The 25,531-nt window shown below is 43.8% G+C and overlaps 1 protein-coding gene across 5 annotated transcripts in view; it reads left to right on the top strand.

Moving 5' to 3' along the window:
• Positions 1-507: 507 nt before the first annotated feature.
• Positions 508-25,531, top strand: part of atp11a (ATPase phospholipid transporting 11A) — a 237,568-nt gene continuing 212,544 nt past the window's right edge. For 3 of the 5 annotated variants that reach the window (XM_039745895.1, XM_039745894.1, XM_039745893.1), the window contains exon 1: positions 508-956. In XM_039745895.1, the coding sequence (XP_039601829.1) occupies positions 918-956 (39 nt within the window). In that variant the 5' untranslated portion in view covers positions 508-917. The remainder of the gene's footprint in view (positions 957-25,531) is intronic. The other 2 variants (XM_039745892.1, XM_039745891.1) reach the window with 1 other exon arrangement.

Raw genomic sequence — 25,531 nt, 5'->3', positions numbered from 1 at the left:
TCTATGCATGCGGCCCGTTATTTTCTTTTTTTTATTGAAATCCTACAGATGTATTTGTGCCGAGTCTAAATGTTATCTGCGGGTACCCCGGTTTCTCCCAACATCTGAAATACGTGCGAATGTGCGCTGTCGTTTCGGAGAGAATGAAGAAAGGATTGGCGTAGCGACTCCGACAAAAGGAATTGTTCCCTTAGTTTGCCCGGGTAAGCTACTTGCCGGATGTTCATCAGCTCCTAGCCCGCCTGAGGACACTGCGCTCGGCAAACTTCGTGATCTTAGTAAATTGCAATAATTCTATTAGGAAAAGGAATAAATATATAGACGCTTACACGCGACTGGCCACCACGGTTGTCACCTGACGTCTAAATCCCGCGCTACTACGCTTCGTGAAAGATGCTGAAGGAAGGGAGGGCAACCGGCTAGGAAGCGCGCGTGCGCACTTAGCACTCGACGGTGCCACCGCATGAAGCGTTTACACACCGCCACGCCCCCTCCCCGTGACGTGTTCGCGTTGAAAGATAAACCCCCTGACGGCTGTCAGGCGAGACTGGATCAAATCACAGGAGACGAAGTGAGAGAATAAAGCGACGGCACAACAAGAGCGAGCTGTTGTTACCTTCGCCGCCGCCCGAGAGCGAGAGATAAGAGCAGCGAATCTACAACCACGCTAAAGAAACAAAGACCCGCCGGCTATGAGTTTCTTTGCTTCATCCGGCTATGACTGCCCCGCAACCTTATAGAGGTGCGCTACTCTACTAAGTGAGAGCGCCCGCTCGGCCCCCCGGAGCCCTGCCGTGCTGTACCTCGCCGCTGGTTGCCTCAATGGATCTTCCTTCAGAGTTAAGCCGGAGCCGCGACTAAAGTGAGCACACGAGACTGGACGGACGGACGGACGGACGGACGAACGAACCAACAGGATGGACTGCAGCTACATCAGGAGTCTCATCAACAGATACGTAAGTGCATCTTGGAGCGAGGTTTGGTTAGCCTCGGCTAGGAGAGATCGGATCACAAGCCATCAGCTTCTGAGAAGCACGACCGGTGGGAGGGCTGGGCGAAGGGTTGGGGCGTCCCGTTCCTCGCCGTGGGTCGCACACGGGACAGCTCTTTATACCCCTCTCCTCTCGAGGTTCCTTCATGGGACGGGGTGATGATAAACCTCCCCAGGACTGAGCCTGGGAGTCCCGCGTATCTGCCACCTCTTGCGATCGCATTCCTTGCCGTGTCCGTACACGTTTTAGGCGGGCCTTTGGAAAGTCTGTCCCGGACTGTTTATCCTGATTGACGGCAACAGGCAGGGCACCTGCTGCACTTACAGGTACGGAAATCTCTCACGTAGGTTTTAAGTTTTGCTTTTACGTTACAACCGTAAGCCCAGCCGATGATCGTGAAGTACACGGAGATCGAATCCTCATTTTTCTACGTTTGTTGCCCACCTGTTAAGGCTGTCCTGTTGCCCCATTACTTCAGGTTTGAAAACCTCCTGTTTCGGCTTTCCATCTGGCGGTGTTTACGAAGGGCCTTCCACGCTAGGACGATTCCCCGTTGAAACTTTTTATTTAGCGGATTTGACGGGTTTCTAGCATGTCTTTGTGCTTATGAACCTATTTATGCATAATAGGTCGCTGCTCAGTTTTATTTTGAATCATTTCACCTGTGCTTCCCCTCAGTTGTACCTTCCATTTGCTGGCCAGGCGACACACAAATAAATGAAACCAAAGAGACGATCACAAGGTGGCCGATAATAAACTACCACCCTGTGCTCCCCCGATCGACTCGTTTCCTGCCTCCCGCTGTTTCATTCATTCAGCTGACCAGTACAAGGTGCATAAACGGCCCTTTCTCACCTGACTTCATCTGCAAATGAAGGGATCTCATTCCAGTGTAGGGTCTCGTAACACTTGAACTTCTGAGTTCTGATGCATTTCCTCTTTAATGTTATTTTCAGTCTACTTTCCTTGCCCAGCATGCCATTTTTTTTTCTGTCTGATGATGGTCCTGAGGGACCTCTCGCATCCGTGGCTTATGGCAGGAAAACCAATCCGGATGGCCGGAGATTCCCAAACATACAAGCCGCCGAGAGATCTGTGGATTCATTAAGTGTGTGTTGTCTATCCCAGAAGTTGTAGGAAGTGCAGGAGGGTGGGCCTTTTCTTACAAGGTGCACTTAACACACTTAATAATGAAAAATAAAACCTGAAATTTTAAAAGACTGGCCCAGTACTTGTTAGAGATGTGTTTTGTTAATATTTTTATTTGGGAAAGGAACATTTTAAAATGGCTTAGCATTCTGCTGTGGCTACTGTTATCATCTTACAGCCGCTGGGTTCAGTTACAGACTGGGGACATCTTTTGTGTGCATTTGGCATGTTGTTCTCTTTTGGCACTTGGAAATGATGTGGGAGCAACGGGCCGAGTTTGAGTGAATACGGGTGAGTTGACCTGGCGATTGGTTCATAGTGGGATGTATTTCACTTTCCTGTCACTTTACATATTCAATAATGGATGGATGATTTTATTTTTACACGAAGGGATGGGCTGCCCCTGTCCGTCGGTGTTGATGGCAGATCAGATCTCGGTTTGTGGTGCTCCAATGTCTGACTGTGTATTCCAAGTTTCTGTACAATCAAGATACAAATCACGCACAGTAGATACACAAGGTAAAAGCCCAATTAAATATTATAACTTCAACTAAGAAGAATTTAAACCCAGTCTGCCCTCCTCAAGTTATCAAGCAACGAGACTCAAACCATGATGGCTATTCTTCATTCGTAAAAATGGCCCCAGTTTATTTTTTTTATGTTTAGGGGATTGGGTCTCCGATGGCCACTGCATCCGACTTGCTGCTTGTGCCTGTAGAAGTGATGGGCGTCACTGTGCATGACTGGCAGCCTTTACCTTAGTTGTTCTCCCTTTTGGGATTTACGCAGAACTCCGCTTTTGACTTCTTCTGCTCATTTCTAACGCACTCGCTTCTCTTGGCTTATCGGCGTGTTCTGTTTGTGGACACAACAAGCTGGTCCTGCTCTCTCCAAATGTTAATGCCTTTAAATGTAAACCTGTGGCACAGCTGGGCAGATCTGACCACACCTTACTGCCAGGAGGATGTTATTTGGTGCCATCCTGTGCAGGTTTGACTTGACCTGCCAACTCCAAGCCTGTTATCGGATGACAGCAGCTCCCCTTATTATTTTTGTTTGGATGCTTGTGGTTTGTTGTAATATTTGTATACTAGGAAATAGTCGGACCACCTGTCCTCTGTGAAAGGTGCCTCATGTGCTTCTCATGAAACACAGCACTTTAGGGCACTCTGGCAAGGGTGCTGCCATCTTTTTTTTGTGTCCCAATGGTGTGTGTTTGTCTTGCATTTGCAATGAAAACAATCAGTTGGCCTGAGCAATGTGCTTTGCAGTCAGCAGATGTTGCCACATTTTTTTTTTGTCCTGTCAGTAATGCTGTGTGCCCGTGCCAGCACCACTTGTCTTGAATTGGACTCAAAGCTCAATTACTTGGCTAAAGTTGCCCACATCTTCGATTTGTGGGTCGTATTACATGTTATATGACTTTATCTTTTTACCTTTTTATCTCTATTTTTCTCTATTTCACTGATCATTGTTTCTTTGTATCAGTATACTGCTGCTGGATTATGTGAATTTCCCCTTGGGATTAATAAAGTATCTATCTATCTATCTATCATTATATAGTGCCTTTCACTTCTATCTATCTATCCATCTATCATTATATAGTGCCTTTCACTTCTATCTATCTATCTATCTATCTATCTATCATTATATAGTGCCTTTCACTTCTATCTATCTATCATTATATAGTGCCATTCACATCTATCTATCTATCTATCTATCTATCTATCTATCTTCTGTCTATCTATCTATCTATCTATCTATCACGTCATAGGCTCTCAATTAAGACCAAGATCAAGGCTCAAGGCCCATTGGTTGGCGAGATTTTGTGTGACAGACGGAAAACTCTTGGAGTGTGGCACCTGTCAATGCTGATTTACATAGATTACAATGCGTCTTAGACATTTTCAGTGCACCATCTATTACAATGTATTTCATTTCATATTGCATTGTGCAATAAAATGCATTGCATTCTTCATTCCAACAGATGGCACATCACAAACCTTTGTTGTAATAAAATGCAATACTATAAATGTTTGATGCACCTTCAGTTGGAATGACAAATGCAATGCCACACATATATCTGTTATTCCCATACCACATTAGGTGCCATTTCAGTTATAGCCTTCATTTACATAATCTTAGCCAGCCAGAGGCAGTTGGTGGCACGCTCCCGAAGTGACGATCACCTAATTAATGTGACATATCTAACGACCTAGACAAACTAGTTTGTGACTCAGTCCGAGAAAGTCAAAACAGGTTCGGAGGGGTGGGCTCTCCAGGAGAGCTGGCGGCCAATGAATGCTCATCTGGAAGCACAAAGCATAGAATGTAGTGGTGAGGAATAAGGAACACGCGTGTTTTGAGTCTCACAAATTGAAGAGAAGCTAATCTGTCTGATGTCTCGCGTTTTATATGCTAAAACAGAATGGAAAAAAGAAAGAAAACAATGGCGGAGAATGCAGTAAATGAAAGACAGAACTAAACCTCGGTGCAAACGGTGTGTAATGTGACAAAGGATTAACAGAGACGGATGCATTGCATGTGTCATTTCAACAGATGGTGCATCACAAGTAATGCATTTTATTACTGTAAATGTTTGTGATGCGCCGTCTGTTGAAATGATAAATGCAATGCATTTTAAAACTGCACACATTGCAGTGCATCATGTTTTGCAATGTAGATTTTATTGGATGGAGCTGATGGCCTCAGGAGGTATGTCACATGAGGTGATCGTCCTCTTGCCATTGCGCTGACTGCCACCAGCAGGCTAAGATTACATAAATGATGGACACGACAGAACCTCGGTGCAAAAGGTGTCTAATGTGACAAAGGATTAACAGAGACAGATGCATTGCGTGTCTCATTCCAACAGATGGTGCATCACAAACATTCACAAGTAATGCATTTTATTACTGTAAATGTTTGTGATGCGCCATCTGTTGGAATGACAAAACCAATAATTTTTAAAACTGCACACCTTGCAAAATACATTCCAAAAGATGACGCACTGCAGATGTTAACATTCAGTTACTTAGATTTCAACATGTCTTAGATGGATGGCACAGCTAGTTTTAAAATGAAATCTACAACACAATAAAGTGTGCAGAAAGTGAAGGGGTCTGACTGGGGCCAAAGTTGGGCCGGTTAATCTGGTAATTTGGTTGTAGTACTAAATTGCTTTGTCATTCCAACAGATGGCACATCATATAAATGTGTAGTAATGCATTTAATTACTATAAATGTTTGTGATGCACCGTCTGTTGGAATGATAAACGCAATGCATTTTAGAAAAGTCACACACTAGCAACTCCATTCTAATAGATGGTGCATTGCAACTGCTAACACTGAGGTCTATGTTGATGATTTTAAACAGGTGGCAACCAAGGACCGTATTAACGTATGGGCACAATGGCCACTGGCCAGGCGTCCCATAGGTGCCCACAATGTTTCTGATGCCTATGTAGGGTTTTGTTTTGCTATCAAAACGGGGGCTTCAGTGCACTACTTTGCCAGGGGGGGCCTACGATGTTGGTAAGACAGCCTTGAACCTCTAGCATATATACGCTGGCAAATAAAATCAAGTTTCCCAGAAGACGTCCTCTGTCAACCCTTTCCTGCTTTAGGAGGTTACATGGTACAAGAGCTTCTCCTTACAATATGGAGTGCAGGGTTGCCACAAACCATGGGCGAAACGTCTATGAATGCGGCCCGTTTTTTTTCTTCATTGAAATCCTACAGATGTATTTGTGCTGAATCTAAATGTCATCTGCGGGTTTCGTGCAGGTACCCCGATTTCTCCCAACATCCAAGACTGCAGTTGACCACACGACAGCTATTAGCCCTACACATATCGCTAGTACAGCACCAACTCCATCAGGCAGGCTGGGGTCTGTGGACCTCACAAACCAAAGAGCAGCTCGTCTGTCAGATGTTTCGTATTTTACATACCATAATAGAATGTAAAAAAAGAAATAAAAGACAGAGATGCTGCTGAAGTTGCCACAGCTGTTAGCCCTTCGTACAGCGGGCTCAGAAAAAAGTTAAGAATTGGCACAGGGTCGGTAAATGTGACATGGGCTGCGATTTTCACTTACCGTACATACTCGCGTTTAAGTTCTTCTGCGGATAAGTCGGGACTTGATTTTATTGTATAATTTGTGGCATTTTATAATGTCAGTCATATAAGTCGAATGCGGAAAACTCCTGCTATTGGTCTAAGAGATTACGATCTGCCAACACCGACCTGAGAGAGTAAGCACGGAGCACACGGCCTTTTCATACCTATGTCTTGTGCCGACGTGACCACACGGTGACACCTGAACTATTCTGAAGTGACGTTTGCACCGTTTCGTGTTTTTTGTATCTCACGCCCTCATACACCTTTATCGTAAGAGCATCCCCTATCTACGATGGAGCGTTCGATCAGAAGAAAATATCAAGCTGGTTTTAAATTAAAAGTCGTTGAAGTGGAGAAAGAAATTGGTAACTGGGCTGCTGCAACAAACTTCAACATGTCTGAGAAACTGATTAGAGGAGGCAAGAAGATGTAAAAAAAATAAAAATGTAAGTGTTGTATTTTTGAACAGGCGTATAAGTTGGGGTCTGATTTTTATGATCGATTTTCCGAGTTTCAAGACCCGACTTGTACGCGAGTATATACGGTGTATAATTTGATATGGCGTAGATCAGCGACTGTGATTAGCAAATCACCATCAAAGATAAAAGACATGTAATGTTACTTTGGCTTTGAAGCCATTTCTAAGCACAGTGTTAATGATGTGGAGTGCCATCTGTTGGAATGAACAATGCAACTCATTTTATTACCACAAATGTGTGTGACGCACCATGTGTTGAAGCGGCAACTGGACAGACACCTTATTTATTACGATTTATTGAGCTTCTGTAAAGTTTTGGGGTCAACTAAAGTATATATTTCTGTCTGTATAACGTATTTAAGCTGATACTGCAATACATAACGAATACTTTAATAAGTAATGTGCTGTTGACTGACACATTTAAGGAAACGTGAAGTGCCACTAATGATAAACGTAAATGTGTGTATCACCCGGATTCAGTTTCCTCACCTGGCCCCTTTCTGTAGGACGTTTCTCATTGTGTGTTTTTTTGGGGGGTGTTTCCTCCGAGTTCTTGCCCCTCACTAAACTGTGTATGTTAGGATGATCGAGTGGGCATGTGGCTCTGCACGATGCATTGGTTTTTGCCGTCTCTAGAGTTGGTACTGCCGGAATAGGCTTTGGCCCCCCACCTCACCCTGGACTGGATTGTCAATTTGGGTATTTTCTGTTTTTGTTTGGGCAACTGCCATATATTTAAAGAGGACAAGCCCCCTTTAATACTTATTGTAACACATAATATAAGGACTTTCAGTCATTTGTATTTCTCTTTCAGAAGACTTCTCTTTGAAGCGAAACACTAAAACCGGCGTGCAGTGAACGGCGCCTCAGATGTCGACGTTAAAGTTTCCAACTAAAACGAAAAACTAAAGCTTACACGTGTAGGTCCTCGCTGTCTTCTTTAGTTATCGTCTTTCTCGCTTATGGTGAAAGGGATCAGGCAGCATCTTCTGCTCTTGACTTTAAAGAGAGTGTGTGGAGTTGACTGTTGCCCCTAAGGGGTGTTGGGGGCACCCTGTGCTGCTGGCCTGGCACTTGTCCTGCTAAGTTTCCTGTCTCCAGCTCACCTGACTGGGGCTTGGATGAGGTGTGCTTGAGGACAACAGTGATGCACCTACAGACCACACACTCAATGATCGGATCACAAAGTCGGGTGGCAGTGGCACCAGCTACCGTGCTGTCCAATCTCCAAAATGGCTTTTCTGTTTTGCATTCCCAGCATTCTCCTGGTGCTTTTTGGTTTTCCTTCCACAACTCTGAGACTTGCAGGTTAGGCTGATTGCCATGTCATAAATCGATAGCCGTTATTGTGAGTGAATGAAGACGTGTGCATAAATGGGTCCCACGATGGACTGACCCCAAATGCTGGAAAGGTTCCTGGGAAAGACTTTGGCCTGCCAATGACCCTGAATTGAATTAAGCAAGATTAAATAATACGGATGGCACAATGGACCAAGGGCTGCTACCTGTACTTCTGCATCATTGTGCCTAGAGGGGGTCCAAATCCTAGCCTTGTTAATGCATCTCTCAGAACCGGAGCAGATTTCCTTGAGATAGTTTCATTAATTCTCACGTCCTAAAGACATTTACCTTGGAGTGGCACACCCATAAAGTGCCATTATGGGGTCGCAGGCTTGCCCTGAGATTGACGTATACCCCAAAACACAGCTGGTTCCTGTCTTGTGCCTTAGGCACAATTTATGAGTTTCCCCTTGGGATTAATAGTGTCTGTCTGTCTATCTATCATTATATAGTGCCTTTCACTTCTATCTATTATCATTATATAGTGCCTTTCACTTCTATCTATCTATCATTATATAGTGCCTTTCACTTCTATCTATCTATCTATCTATCATTGTATAGTGCCTTTCACTTCTATCTATCTATCTATCTATCATTGTATAGTGCCTTTCACTTCTATCTATCTATCTATCTATCATTATATAGTGCCTTTCACTTCCATCTATCTATCTATCGCTGCTTGGATTGGCTTTGGCCCTCACAACACTAAATTGGATCAAGCGAGTTTGAAAATGTGATATTATGAAAATATTCCTACGGATATGGATATTTCAAATACTAAAACAAATCTCTCCGAGTTGACTTCTAATGCCATTTGTCTGTTACTGTCCTTTGGCCTTCCCAATATCCTTTTTAAGGATTAAGCACAAGCGCCCAACCGAAAAGGCCTGTGAAAAAATGGCGTCTGTGCAGCCAAGTGGAGCCTTGAGGTGGGTTATGAACAGAAGATGATGAATGACACCCTTCTGAAAATGAATTGTTCAGTTTACAAGGATTTTTATTGCCGTCGCTGCAAGGGGCAGGATGGATTGAAGTATTAGACACGTACACTCACCGGCCACTTTATTAGGTACACTTGTTCAACTTCTAATCGGCCAATCACATGGCAGCAACTCAATGCATTTAGGCTTGTAATAATAATAATAATAATTCATTACATTTATATAGCGCCTTTCTCGCTACTCAAAGCACTACCACACAGGGAGGACCCGGGATGCGACCCCCTCATCCCTTTACTGTGAGGCATTGTCAAGACGACCTGCTGAAGTTCAAACTGAGCACCAGAATGGGGTAGAAAGGAGATTTAACATTTACATTTACTTAGTCGGCTGACGCCTTTATCTGAGGCGACTTACAACATTTATGATGCAATTGGTTGCATTACTTTAGGTGTTCCAGTAGGAGCAGAGACGGGTCAAGTGACTTGCTCAGGGTCACACACACTGTCAGTAGCAGGATTTGAAACCACAGCCACAGTCCAAAGCTTTAATGCCAGCCTTTAAATGAGTGTCAATGTGGCATGGTTGTTAGTGCCAGACAGGCTGGTCGGAGTATTTCACAAACTGCTGATCTACTGGGATTTTCACACACGGCCATCTCTAAGGGTTTTCCAGAGTGTGGTAAGCAGCAGATCTCTGGGTGAAGATACCTTGCTGATGCCAGAGGTCAGAGGAGAATGGCCAGACTGGTAGAAAGACAACAGGAACTCAAATGAGCACTCGTTAAAACTGAGGTATGCAGAAGAGCATCTCTGAACACACAGCACGTCAAACCTTGAAGCAGGTGGGCTACAGCAGCAGAAGACCACACTAGAAACACTCCTGTCGGCTAAGACCAGGCAACTGAGGCTACAGTTGGCATGGGATCACCAAAATTGCACAACAGAAGATTGTAAAAACGTTACCTAGTCTGATGAGTCTCTGATGTGTTTCTGCTGTGACACTCAGATGGTCAGTTCATAATTTGGTGTCAACACCAACATGACGGCAGGGATCCATCCTGCCTTGTATCAGTGGTTCAGGCTGGTGGTGGTGGTGTTGTAATGGTGTGGGGGATATTTTCTTGGCACACTTTGGGCCCCTTAGTACCAATTGAGCATTGTTTAAATGCCACAGCCTACCTCATTTCTGTTGTTGACCATGTACATCCCTTTATGACCGCAGTGTTCCCATCTTCTACTGGCTCCTTCCAGCAGGATAACACACCATGTCACAAAGTTCAGATCATCTCAAACGGGTTTCTTGAACATGACGATGAGCTCACTGGACTGAAATGGCCTCCACAGTCACCAGATCTCAGTCTAATGGAGCACCTTTGGGATGTGGTGAAATGGGAGATTTGCAAAACCCAGTTTACTTTCAATAAAAATAAAGAAAAAACTACAAAAAAATGGCCTTGAGTTTTGCTGTTTGTGAAGGGCAGTTTCACTTTAGGAATCGCTTGGCAGCAGGTTTTGGTCTTGATGTGCACATGAACAAGGTCAACACCAAAATGAGACACACTGCCTTCTGGGAGCAATCTACTTTTATACTGGTGGGACCGAATGAGGCACGGCTTGCTTGGTTTCATTGTCCTCAAGGGTCTGTTTCTCAATGCTGTGAGGGGGGAAAAGGAGACAAGAATGTTAGTGACATCAGCCCATCATCGCCTCGTGCTGGGGTGGCACTGTGGTACTGCTTACTTGAGGCAAACCAGGACGGTGAACGTGTGGTGCACATGCATCACAATATGTGTGTCTGTCTATCAATCTGATTGAACATCTCTGGAGAGACAACATGAAAAAAGTTTACTTGAGGTTTTTGCAAATTTATTAAAAATAAAGAAATCCCATGTACATAAGTATTCACAGCCTTTGCTCAATACTTTGTCGATGCACCTTTGGCAGCAATTCCAGCCTCAAGTCTTTTTGAATTTGATGCCACAAGCTTGGCACACCTATCCTTGGCCAGTTTCGCCCATTACTCTTTGCAGCACCTCTCAAGCTCCATCAGGTTAAGCGTCGGTGCACAGCCATGTTAAGATCTCTCCAGCGATGTTGAATCGGATTCAAGTCTGGGCTCTGGCTGGGCCACTCAAGGACATTCACAGAGTTGTCCTGAAGCCACTCCTTTGATATCTTGGCTGTGTGCTTAGGGTTGTTGTCCTGCTGAAAGATGAACCGTCGCCCAAGTCTGAGATCAAGAGCGCTCTGGAGCAGGTTTTCATCCAGGATGTCTCTGTCCATTGCCGCAGTCATCTTTCCCTTTATCCCGACTAGTCTCCCAGTTCCATCCCCACAGCATGATGCTGCCACCACCATGCTTCACTGTAGGGATGGTATTGGCCTGGTGATGAGCGGTGCCTGGTTTCCTCCAAACATGACTCCTGGCATTCACACCAAAGAGTTCAATCTTTGTCTCATCAGACCACAGAATTTTGTTTCTCGTGGTCTGAGAGTCCTTCAGGTGCCTTTTGACAAACTCCAGGCGGGCTGCCATGTGCCTTTTACTAAGGAATGGCTTCCATCTGGCCACTCTACCATACAGGTCTGATTGGTGGATTGCTGCAGAGATGGCTGTCCTTCTGGAAGGTTCTCCTCTCTCCACAGAGGACCTCTGGAGCTCTGACACAGTGACCATCGGATTCTTGGTCACCTCCCTGACTAAGGCTCTTCTTCCCCTGATCGCTCAGTTTAGATGGCCGGCCAGCTCTAGGAAGAGTCCTGGTGGTTTCGAACTTCATCCACTTACAGATGATGGAGGCCACTGTGCTCATTGGGACCTTCAAAGCAGCAGAAATTTTTCTGTACCTTCCCCAGATTTGTGCCTCGAGACAATCCTGTCTTGGAGGTCTACAGACAGTTCCTTTGACTTCATGCTTGGTTTGTGCTCTGACATGAACTGTCAACTGTGGGACCTTCTATAGGCAGGTGTGTGCCTTTCCAAATCATGTCACATCAACTGAATTTACCAGAGGTGGACTCCAGTTAAGCTGCAGAAACATCTCAAGGATGATCAGGGGAAACAGGATGCACCTGAGCTCAATTTGGAGCTTCATGGCAAAGGCTGTGAATACTTATATAATAAATATATATATATATATATATATATATATATAAAAGGCAAAGCCCTCCCTCACTCGCTCACTCACTCACTGACTCACTCACTCACTGACCCACTCACTCACTGACTCATCACTAATTCTTCAACTTCCCGTGTAGGTAGAAGGCTGAAATTTGGCAGGTTCATTCCTTACAGCTTACTTACAAAAGTTGGGCAGGTTTCATTTCGAAATTCTACATGTAATGGTCATAACTGGAAGCTATTTTTCTCCATATACTATAATGGAGTTGAGCTCGAAAGCCGTGGGGGGCGGAGTTTTGTGTGACATCATCACGCCTCCCACGTAATCACGTGAACTGACTGTCAACGCAGTGCGTAGAAAACCAGGAGGAGCTCCAAAAAGCGCTGAAGAAAACATGCATTATATAATTGAGAAGGCAGAGAAACAATAAGAAGCGAGCGAGTGGCATATACTACCATATTCATGAGTGCTGCTACTTCGGAAACAAAGCACGGTGTAAACTTAAAGTTTAAATTAAGTTCATAGACAGGCTGCCATTGGCGTTTATCATGCCCACGGGTAATGCGGGATACAAGTTTAATGAGAGGACGCAGGATATAAACGAGAGTTTTGATCACTTTGTAACTAAGTTAAAATTGTAGGTGAAGGGTGTGCTTATGCAAATTCTGAGAGACTGTGTTTGTGGGGATTGACAGTTAAGGCGGGTGGGGAGTCACGTCATCATCTCCCTCCCATTCACCTCATTTCGCTCTGAGCTGAGCTCCGCGGCTAACGCCGTGTTCCGAAGCAACTTTGTCAGACTGCCACCAAATACTCACAGAAAAATCCACAAGTTAATACACACGCTGTCTCTAGAGTTTCTTCACACTGAATCCTCCAGGCACTACTTACAAAAGGTCACATTAACAATCGTGTTACGTTATGTTTAAAATCTTTCCTTTTCTTAGCACAAGCACAGCTGAGAAGCTTCGATGCATTTGCTCCATAACGCGTTAAAAAATAATGCATTTAATCACACTTTGCATTACAAGCACAGGGGAGCTTTTGTCAATGCATGATTTCCTGGTACACCGATTACATTGATCAGCGCATCCCAATTCATTTTACCGTCGCACCACCTTAGTTTGAGAAGAAGTATGAAAAATATGAGGTTAACACAGAAAAACAGATCACCAATTCAAGCTTTATGAATAATCGATTCGCCATCAATAATTGTTTTGGTAAAGCCATACTCAGTGTAATCCTCCTTCCATTTTATAATTTTTCCGCCACTAGCCATGATTACATGAACGTAAAAAAGTAAGAGCGAAGCGAGGGTGACTTATTCAAGCAGGCAGGCGATGGCTCAAAAGCTCGAATTTGGATATAAGTAGGTTCTGTTTAGTCGCCAGAAATATCTTTGGTAGGAATGGAAGTTGAATTTAGTCTTTAAATTTCTATGGTAAAGAAAAAGTAATGCAAAGATGACTAAATCTAACTAGACTTTATATATTCAGTTTTTGACTTAATATATTCCAGCGATGACTGACTTTATATATTCAACTTTTGACTTTATATATTCAGAAACAAGTTTAACTTTATATATACCGACACTGACTTTTTATATTCAAGTTTTCACTTTATATATTCCAGCGATGACTTTATATATTCTGACGGCGACTTTATATATTCAGAAAATCAATGTATTTGTCTGTTTGGCACCCCATAGTATATGTGTCTGTGTATATATGTACACGTGTGTATGTGTGTGTGTGTGTGTGTGTGTGTGTGTGTATATATATATATATATATATATATATATATATATATATATGCCAGCAACACTCATGACAATGACAAAACAATTACATTGTCAATCATGTTACGTTATTATTAAAATGTTTCCTTTTCTTTTTACTTCTCCGCTGCCAAGAGCGGGTATTTTGCTATATATATAGATATAGATGTATAGATAGATATAGATATATACTGTGTGTGTATGTATGTGTATATATATAGAGATATATATATACTGTTTATGTGTGTGTGTGTATAAGCTGCAGTTTATACATGCCATATAATAATAATAATAATGTATATTTCTTTTTTCGTCTTATTGCATTACTGCCGCTGTTCTGCTGGATTTCCTTGTACTGTGTATTCAAGACAATGAACATGAACTTAAATGTACAGGAGATGGAGAACCTAATGAAGACCCGTAGCCATATATTTATATCAAGGACCAAGTAAGGCTTAGTGCCGCCTTTGTTGAAGTGCTGTCACACAAGTCATGGACCGGGTGTAGTGACGAATGTGACTCACAGACAATCGGAGTTCCCTTTTAATAGGCCCAATGCTTTTGTGTTTGCACTGAAGAACCTTTTACGTGTTTTGCCTGTGTGTATCAGCTACCTATTGTCACTTTGCAGGGATCTGACAGGCTGACAGGTCAGGAGTATCTCAGACAAGTTCAGCGCCATCCTGGCCATTAACTGACCCAGTCAGTGAGGCACTACCTCCAGTTGTCGGGGGTTCATACATAAAGCCCAACGGGTTTTTGCTGACGTCAAACAGACAGTCTCTGGCAGTGTCTGCTGTTCTTCATGTATGGCTGCACTCACTTTGCAATAAGGCGGGAATGCAGCTGCTTGTGTTTCAGCGGGGAGCAGTGACATCCAAGTTCAGTGGCCTGGGTCACCTGTGATCTGTTTAGTTTGAGGCAGAGTGGCTTTGGCAGACATGACGGTGCTCTACGTGGTGGCTGTCTTGCTGATGAGGTAACCCTCAGTGGTTCATATGGCCTGTGCTAATCATTATAACAGCAATCACGTCATTACATGTGCCAGGTGATACCCGCCCAGACAGTGGTGCCCAATGCCCATCCTTGACCCCCAGCACACTATAATGTGGCATATAATGTATTGTGAAGCAGACACTAATACTCTTGAATGCAGCCGGCGGGGTCTCGGTGGGTATGGTGGGCAGCTGCTCTACCAGCCAACGAAGTTCTTCAGCAGCACGACTGCATTTTTAGGAGGTCAATTCCGTATGCACATTTACAAGGGGACTGTGATTTATGAAGGGGAAATGTGCGTACACTAGCTTTTATAAATCTGACTGGCATACGCATATTTCTAGTTTTTTGACACGCGCGTATTTTTACACTCCAATCCACAGCAAGTTTTATAAACGAGGCCCCTGGTGAATAGGGAGGCCACAGATTCTGCATTCTGACTTCACCCTGGTGTGTACGACACTACTCTTGAATTAGTGTAGCTTTGCGTATGGAGGGAATAATCCTGTTTGCACCATCGAGTGGGCCTGTTCCTGCAAAATGACTTGCTATTCTCGAACAATGCAGTCCAATTATCAGGCTCCCACATGGCGGCTGGCCATACGATTAACGGGTTTAACGGCCCGCTGCAGACACTGTGAGCTGAAGATGGATCTCCTGGCTTTCTCCAAATGTAAACATGTCAAGATGTAGGATGTTTGTGCTCTTAGACAAGGTGATGTTTCTTTTTGCAGCAACCTTGGATACAAATGATGCCTGAGTGGCAGTACTGTCAGTCATGCCAGCTTTGCAGAGCTCCTGGCATACTTTTTTTTTTTTTTTGCTAAAGCCGGGCGCTGGAGATGCCAATTCAATTCTTGGTGGTTCCTGTTGTGGCCGAGCCTTTGTGACCGTGCTGTGAGGTTTCTGCCTGCGCTTGAACACTTTGTCTTTGGCAGTGCAGGTGGTCCACGTTTTCAATTTAGCGTTTTTTTGTGAGTGATGTGCCTCCCATTTGGATGCTCGCTATTTGGTCTCTTAGAACTTTTGTTTTCTTTGAAAACTCGCATATTAAAGCGCACTCCATTTTCATGCGGGGTTTCCATTTTTTTGGGTCAACCCAAATGACAAGTCCATGACCCTCCTCAGATTTCAGTATGCTCGCTGCACTGGCAAAACATGCTGGTACAAAAAGTCCTTTTCAGGTTAATGCCACTTCTGTACTCGTCGTAGAATTCCATTATATCTGCCAGAAGTGTGGGAATTGTTCAAATCTTTGGGTTGTCCCTTTTGAGACTTTGTGACCAAGAGGGATGTGGTGGAGGTCAATGGCGAAGGTGTCTGTCTGAAGGGGCAGTATGCCAGTTTCTACTGCTTACTACGTCTCAAAGGTCTGTATTTAAATAACCGGCGTCTACTTGTCTCTGTGGCTGCGTTCACATTACCAGGATGAAGTGACTCCAACCCAATTTTAGTTTTTTTGCCCTTCTCTGACACACCTCTGATTTTCAGGCCTGTGTGAACACAGAAATTCAATCTTTTCCAATCGGATTTGAGTCCCTTTCCCTTTATGTAGTCCGAGACTGGATACGTATCCGATTTGTGGCCATGTGACATGAATGAGAACAGTTGTTTTCTATACTGTATGCTATGATAAACCCAGGGTATCGGTGAGCCCCAAACCCCGACGTGAACACACTTGTACATCCCGGGTTCAAATAATCGAAGGCTTTTATTTTAAATACCTCCACATGTGACACAAGCACAAGCAAGTCAAGGTCTTCCTCTCACAGTATCTCCTTTCTCCCTACCACACTGCCCTCTTCCACTCAAGTGTTGCTCCACTACCTCCCAGCTCCGACTCGCCTGAATAAGGGAGTGTGGTCACTTTTATTACAGACCCAGGAAGACTTCTGGTGCCGATGAAAGCACTTCCGGGTCGCGTGGAAGTCCGTAATAGGGAGCTTGTTGGCTGGGATGCCCGTCTAGCCTGTGTGGCATCTACAACGCATGGTCTGAACGCAGCCATCGTGAACCAGCACTGGCTAACAACAACAACAATGGAGGAGAGCTATACAGTGGCTGTGACAAAAGTCACAGTCCCACCATTGCTGGCTCCTTTCTCGTTCCCACAGATCTCTTGGTGCAGCAGTGCCAGCAATAGCTGTAGTGAACGCAAAGATGGGTGCAGCGGTGGTTGGGGTGGAGCGGTGGCTCTGAGGCTAAGAATCTATGCCAGTATCAGGTTGCCAGTTCAAATCCCTGTTACTGCCAAGATAGATCCTGCTCTGCTGGGCCCCTGAGTAAGGCACTTAACCTGCAGTTGCTCCAGGGGTGCGCAATAAAATGGCTGACCCTGCTCAAAAAACCTAATTTCTAATACAAGATATTGTATAAGGCGAAATAAAGAACAAAAACAGGAGTTAAAGGTTTGGAGTGCCCACCCTGTATACTTAAAAATATGTAAGCAAAATTGTATATTGTCTGTTCAGATGGTGCTCAAAACAAAACTAGTCACAATTCTATGAAATTGAGATCGGAAATGAGCTCAGGGGAACCGGGACCTGAAGTGTGGCCATCAGGCAGGATTTGTTTTCTGTCGATCTGTAGAAGAGGAAAGACAGGAAGTGTTAGGTGACGGTGCCAACCCCTGGTCCGGTGGATAATTACAATTATTTAAACCCATAAACTGTTTTCGATGTGCATGTGTGTGACGCTGCAAAAACAGCCTTCTTGACTTAATCATGTACAGCTGACCAACTATTTGTCGTCCTCCAGAGCAAAATGCGATCTGATCCTCCTCATCATCATCGTCATCATCCTTGGTCTCTCTGGAACAGGTGATGCTGACCATTGTCATTGAGGTTTTCCACCTCTGCCAGGGGGGTTTGTTTCAGTCATGCAAGTGGCGACCAATCGTGAGGCTTTACACAAACCATTCGTGACCCTTTCTCTTTCACTTCAGTGGTAATTCACAACTTGATGAAACCCAATCAGAGCTGACCCTTGACCTCCATAGCCCAAAAAACACTGTTAGAAAAGTACTGGGGTCTATGGGTATCCAATGTGTTTAAACGCTGTGGCTGTTTTGTCATGGCGTGTTTGCATTTCCAGTTAGTCAGTAACGTTCTGTTTAATCCTTTAGATCCGCAGTCAGAAGGTGGATGTTGTGTAGCCTCGTCCATGCTTTACTGTTTGCTGATTTGGGTGTTTTGAGTCCTGAAATCTCCTGTGGCTCTTCATTCCCCACTCCCTCCCATTAGTCCCTTATGACGGAGTTTGACACACCGTTTACTTTACATATTAGAACACTCGAGACGAGAACAGGCCATTCAGCCCAACAAAGCTCGCCAGTCCTATCCACTTATTTCCTCCAAGAAAACAAGTCGAGTTTTGAAAGGCCCTAACGTCTTACTGTCTACCACACTACTTGGTCACTTATTCCAAGTGTCTATCGTTCTTTGTGTATTTGAAACGCATATTTTGCAGTTCATATTTGCATTAATATAGTTAACAATTCTGTCAGGCTCACATTGACTCCTACACTATCATCCTAACGCTAAACAACAGAGAGCACACTCTGGACCTGCGACAGCAGATCATTCATGTTTGCAGCTCGCCCATTGATGCCGTCGAATGACAAATCATAATCTGATGGTACAGGAAGCCGTCTCCCTTGCATTAGGTTAGCTTTAATTTCTAAAACCTGCAAAGTGCTCTCTGCACATGTGACAAACATTTATATACCTAATGTTTTAGACTGTAGTCTGTTCATCGTAATCGGAAGCTCGCTGCCCGTTGGACCAGGTTAATGAGAGCACTTCGGATCTTTACAGTCACTTGGAGCCCCACCTTCAAGAGACGTTGGATTGGTTTAGAAATGTGGCACTCGGCTAGTCTGCCTGTCTCTCATCTGTCCTAGGTAGCTATAGATAAGAATGATAGGATCAGTCTATCTATCTATCTATCTATCTATCTATCTATCTATCTATCTATCTATCTATCTATCTATCTATCTATCTATCATACAGTGCCTTTCATATCTATCTATCTATCTATCTATCTATCTATCTATCTATCTATCTATCTATCTATCATATAGTGCCTTTCATATCTATCTATCTATAACAACATTTATTTATATACCACATTTTCATACAAACAGTAGCTCAAAGTGCTTTACATAATGAAGAACAGGAAAATAAAAGACACAGTAAGAAAATAACATAAGTCAACATTAATTAACATAGATAAGAGTAAGGTCCGATGGCATGGGAGGACAAAAAAAAACTCCTGACGAAAAAAATAAAATCTGTAGGGATTCCAGACCATGAGACCGCCCAGTCCCCTCTGGACATTCTACCTAACATAAAAGAAACAGTCCTCTTTGGATTTAGGATTCTCACAGAAGGGCTTGATGATGATGGCCACGTAGACTTCTGCCTTTTAATCCGTCCATCATTGTTGGTGCATCATGAAGCTTTGAGTAGGTGGAGGTGGCGCAGGCCACCACCACAAAGAAACCGGAAAAAGAAACAGAAGAGAGAGTAGGGGTCACTATGGATTTTAGAGCCACCATGAATAGTTATTATGAGGAATTGAACATACAGAGTATCAGGATTAAGTTAAATTGAAGTTATGAGAAGGCCATGTTAAAGTAATGTGTTTTATCAGTTTTTTCAAGTGCTCTACTGTATCAGCCTGGCGAATTCCTATTGGCAGACTATTCCAGATTTTAGGTTGTTTTGATTTGGGAAAATGGTTCAAGGGGTTCTTTTTAAAATAAGTGGGCAAAAATCAGAGAGAAGAGGTCCGATACTTCAATAAAATTTACGTATTCAATTATAACATATAAATACATATGAATGGGTTATAGAAATAAATATACTTGTATATACTTAAAGAGACAAAACTTATACTTACAATAACATACATACATACAGTAACATACATCAAAAGACCCAGAGCCATCATCCTAGACCAGTAGACTGAGGGATCCCGCATGTCAGTCTCATCAGAGGATCAACCCATGTGCCTTTTATCAGATAAGACCGGGCGGTGTGCCTTTCCCCACGGTTGAGCGTCCAAAGAAACTGAGGGCGGAACCTTCCCTTATATACTAATTTGGAATATAAGGTGTCAGACATTCTGATATATAAGATGGGGCGAGATTATTTAAGGCCTTATAAACCATAAGCAGAATTTTAAAGTCAATCCTGAATGACACAGGCAACCAGTGTAGTGACATCAAAACTGGAGAAATGTGTTGGATTTTCTTTTCCTAGTTAGGATTCTAGCAGCTGCATTCTGCACTCGTTGCAAGCGATTTATGTCTTTTTTGGGTAGTCCTGAGAGGAGTGTGTTACAGTAATCTAGTCGACTGAAAACAAACGCGTGAACTAATTTCTCAGCATCTTTCAGTGATAAAAGAGGTCTAACTTTACTTATGTTTCTTAAGTGAAAAAATGCTGTCCTAATGATCTGATTAATATGTGATTTTAAAATTCAGATTACAGTCAACAATCACCCCTAAGCTTTTTACCTCCGTCTTGACTTTTAATCCTAGTGTATCCAGTTTATTTCTAATAGCCTCATTGTATCCATTATTGCTAATCACTGAGATTTCAGTTTTCTCAGTTTTAACTTGAGAAAATTACTATTTATCCATTCTGAGATACAAGTCAGACATTGTGTTAGTGAATCAAGAGAGTCGGGGTCATCAGGTGCTATTGATAAGTACAGCTGTGTGACATCAGCATAGCTGTGGTAGCTCACGTTGTGCCCTGAGATAATCTGACCTAACGGAAGCATGTAGATTGAGAATAACAGCGGACCCAGGATAGAGCCTTGTGGAACACCATATTGGATATCATGTAGTGCCTCTATCTATCTATCTATCTATCTATCTATCTATCTATCTATCTATCTATCTATCTATCTATCTATCTATCTATCTATCTATCTATCTATCTATCTATCTATCTATCTATCTATCTATCTATCTATCTATCTATCTATCTATCTATCTATCTATCTATCTATCTATCTATCTATCTATCATAGATTATCTATGGCAGAGTGGTAGCTCTGAGGCTGGGGATCTGCACTGGCAATCGGAAGGTTGCCGGTTCGAATCGCGTAAAAGCCAATAAGGACTCTGCTCTGTTAGGCCCTTGAGTGAGACCCTTAACCTGCAATTGCTGAGTGCTATATAAATGCAAAGAATTATTATTATTATTATCATTATATAGTGCCTTTTCTGTCTGTCTTGCGCCTTACAAGTCTATGACATTTTATTTTTCTTGTTATGCCATATGTATGAAATAGTTTGTGTACATGTTTTAATAGTTTTTAAAAAAGATTGTTTTTAAGAGATTTAATTTATTTTGGTATTTTTATGGTCACTTACAATAATGCCAGCTGAATTCCTTTTTAGTCTGTGACGGACAGCGGGATGCCTCTGCCGCATACGTCCCGGGGGAGCCATCATGGACATTGCAGTACCTTCCCCGGGGCGCTTGGGGGCAGCCTCCCTGGCCGTGGATCCCTCCTCAATCTCCCCGTGGCTCCATGGGACATGGAGTCCACCACAGCAGTCCTGGTTGGGAGATGGGGTGGCCGCTAGGGGGTGCTGCGGACAACCAGCCACCACGCTGGACGGTTTATCAGCCCCAGGCTGCCTGCCTGCCTCCCAGCAATCCAGGCCAGAATCGGGAGGAAGAGGACGAGGTTGCCTGGGAGGAGTGGTGGTGCCAGGAAGCGTTTGGTTGTGTGGGTTATTTTGTGCTTTGGACTGTGTTGGGCCTGTGGGACACGGGGAAGAAAATAAAAAGCCCTTTGAGTGTGAACACGTGCCTCTGCCTAGTCTGTGCCGGGTCGGGCGCTATATAGCGCCTTTATCACTAGTCCTAAAATATGAACAAGTAGAACCCATGGGCTGTAGGCACAATTTAAACTTATAAGGAAAAAAACAGAATCGGTATCAGATTCGGCAAATTCTGGGTAACATGAAATCAGTGCTTGGTATCGGCCCCAAATAAACCCGGTCAGATCTGTGCTTTTCATGTATTCATTTTTCTCTTTATTCTTCACAAAAGCGCTCCGCTTACCTTTACTTGTTTTTTGCGCAGACAAATGAACGGCGTCCTTGTGTTCCTTTCCAGAATCTCCTCCAAACGTCACATGAGTGCAGTGCAGCAGGAAGGTGAGCGGTCACAGGTGGGTGTTCTGAAACTCCCCTTCGCACGGGTAGGCAGCGCATCACTGAAGCTGATGGCCGTCTGAAAGGAGGTGATAAGGGTCCTGGTTTCTTCAGAGTAGTCTCTGCCCCCCTCCTAAGAGGATTTCCAGGCTTGTTTGCCAGCAAGACCACCAAGCGTATGAGGAATAGAAGAACGAAGCCAGGATTACTAGTGGAGATTTCTAGCCTTGGGAATGCTATGTAAGTAGAATCTCAATCTGCTGCTAAGAAAACGAATCCACCCTACAGGCCTGAAATGGACACCATTACACAAAAAAAGAAACCCCTTTTCTCGCTTTCCATCTTGCACCAGAACACAATAATAATAATCATAATAATCATAACCTATTTTATTTACTGCGGTGGGCTGGCATCCTGCCCGGGGTTTGTTACCTGCCTTGCGCCCTGTGTTGGCTGGGATTGGCTCTGGCAGACCCCCATGGTGACCCTGTAGTTAGGGTATAGCAGGTTGGATGATGGATGGATGGATGGACATATTTTATCTATATAGCACCTTTCCCGTGCTCTTACCGATGTGCGTTGGGTTAAAGCTTTTAGCCCAGGGGTTGATGTAACTGATACTGCTGACTGAATGACTAGAGCTGTTCTCTTACAAGGGCTTCCAGATGTAATCGAATGAGAAAAACAACGTCTCCTGGCAGGCTTTGTTGGCACCCGCACAAGGTTTCGACTTCCATTAGCATTTATTTTGTTTAGCAGGCCGTGTTGTCCAAAGTGACTCACAAATCACAAGTGCGGGTTTGACACAACGCAGCGTTAAGCTTGAATATGCCAGATGATTAAATCACTTCAGGCCCTGTCTGGGGCGCTGGCAGCATCTGTGGCATCTTGTGTGTTCAGTGGAAAACAAAGGGAAGTTCTCAAACCCCCTTAATCCAACTTAGGGTCGTTGGGGTACACGGCAGGAACCAACGGAGGGGGCAATCAGTTGTGCAGAAGTACACTATCATAAGACAGTAGCAGCTATGAAAAAGGCACTGGATATATATATCGATGGACTCTGGCGCACATTACTAGTCTGGAAGATGCCTCTTGCATGGCACCTTTGAAACATTTTTGATTACCCAACCTCATTTCTTCAAGTTGGTTTGGCTTGAGTGGCAGATTTGGAGATCAGAGGTGGTCTAATCCAGTTAAGCTGGGGATCCTTAGCCTCTGAAGTGACAAATTCTATAGACCCAGTGCCAGTACTGCCACAATTATGGTTATACCCTTGGAGGGGCCTACCAGTTCTGCTGCCAGGCCTTTAAAGCCCACGAGGAATGGCTTCGTTTCCACATCTGCTTTGTGCTCCAGCAGCTGCTTCCCTCCATAGACTTTTACTCAGATTGTTTCTGGCAGAAAACAGCAAATTGGAGGTTTTCACGTACTACAATTTTGCCCTGTTGCCATGACAAATGCCCTTCCCGGACTAACTGTCATGAGAGATCAGCGTCCCAGTTAGGAGGATTCATCTGACAGGTTTATCCCCCCCCACTGAGCAAAACTGTACTGGAAAGGAGCCCTGGTCTCGCTCGATTGCAAAGCAAGTGGGCATCTGCACAATCGCTCTCTGCCCTTTTATTTCCCGGGAGCAGAAGGCAGAGATGCAGCATCTCCCTCCATTCTGGGCCCTTTCATCCGCGCCTCTCTCGGGGGAGACGATTCTGCTTACCGGAGCCGACCACACTTCGTCTTTGATCAGATGAAGAACTTGGCGTGGGCTTGTCAGAGGTGGAAGCACTGTTGGTTTCTGCCCGTTTACACTCATAAAAATAAAAAATATTCATTTAATCCAAAGATTTGTCAAGTTTTTCCACCTAAATAAATGAAGTAAATCCTACTTCAAATAGCATGTTGAGTTTACTTAACCTCCTTAGCGTTACATTTTTTTCTCAAAAAACACGTAAAATGCATTGCATTTTTTTGCTTGAAAAATGACATTTTTATATGACTTCTCGTCTTTTTTTACTGTAAAATGTGCAAAACACTAAAAGTACAAAGTCAGGTGTGTAAAAAGTATAATAATGATACAAATAATAACAATGATGAATAATATGAAATCCATCCATCCATCCCGCTATATCCTAACTACAGGGTCACGGGGGTCTGCTGGAGCCAATCCCAGCCAACACAGGGCGCAAGGCAGGAAACAAACCCCGGGCAGGGCGCCAGCCCACCGCAGATAATATGAAATGAATAGTAATAATGATGACAATGCTAATACTGTATATACTGTTAAAATATGTGTTTTGTGGGGTAGAACGGAAAAACTGCTTAGGCGTGCGGCCATTTACCCGACACTGAAATAAGTTAAGTGGATCTTGGCTATCAACGTTCACCTGTATTCCTGGCTGCCCCACAAAATCAAAACGAGGTGGTGCTGCTTTATTTGAAGCAGGGTCAGCAGAAACTCAGACGCGAGCGAGCGTCCCTTTTGGATTCATCAGAATCACCTTCGGTTTCACTGTCCATTTCAGTTTCACTGCCTGATGACCAATTCACTTCGTCATCACGGCTGATGAGAGGCATCTCAACATCACTGCTCGTATCACTGTCGAGAGTGAGCAACACCTGGGCTGCTGAAAAATGTTTTATTACCAGACATCATTATGAGGCTAGGAGAAGGTGCGACTACACTGTTGCCCAGGTAACACTCAGACCTGATGCTTAAGTAAGACACGCCTATACCGTTACCCAGGTAACGCACAGGCCTGATGCTTAAGTAGGACACACCTATACCGTTGCCCAGGTAACGCACAGGCCTGATGCTTAAGTAAGACACGCCTATACCGTTGCCCAGGTAACACACAGGCCTGGTGCTTACATAAGGCACACCTACACTGTTGCCCGGGTGACACTCAGAACACTGTTTGTACTTTTACAGCCCGAGTAATCCTCGGGTCTAACGCTTGCACAAGACACACCTATTTCGTTGCCCAGGTAACGCTCAGGATGCTGTTAGCACTTTTATAGCCCGAGTAATCCTCCGGTCTAACACTTACACCAGAAGCGTCTCTGCAGTTGCCTGAGTAACACTCGGATCTAACACAGAGGAGGTTAATATATTTACCTTATTTGAACCTAATGAAATGAATTATGGAGTGAACTCCTTTTATCTATTCAAACAGCACCCAGTTAGTTTACTTGCCATTTAAAAACACGTCTTTTTATTACATATTTTGAAAGCATTTAGCTTCTTTCCTACAGGGTAGCTGCCGTTGCACCGACACAGAGTTTAGGATCTGGATTGTTGTACGATATTATTGCTTCAGGTAGAGTTACAGTACGTACGGTAGTTATTCTTGTTGCTTGTGTGGTCGCATTTTATCACGTTCTCTGTTGGTTTTGATGCTTCTATGCATTTAACGTACTTTGTAAGTCGTCTTGGATAAAG

The sequence above is a fragment of the Polypterus senegalus genome, chromosome 2, assembly GCF_016835505.1.
Source record: "Polypterus senegalus isolate Bchr_013 chromosome 2, ASM1683550v1, whole genome shotgun sequence".
Lineage (NCBI taxonomy): Eukaryota > Metazoa > Chordata > Cladistia > Polypteriformes > Polypteridae > Polypterus > Polypterus senegalus.
The sequence above is the reverse complement of the archived record's forward strand: the minus strand, read 5'-3'. Positions and strand labels throughout refer to the sequence as shown.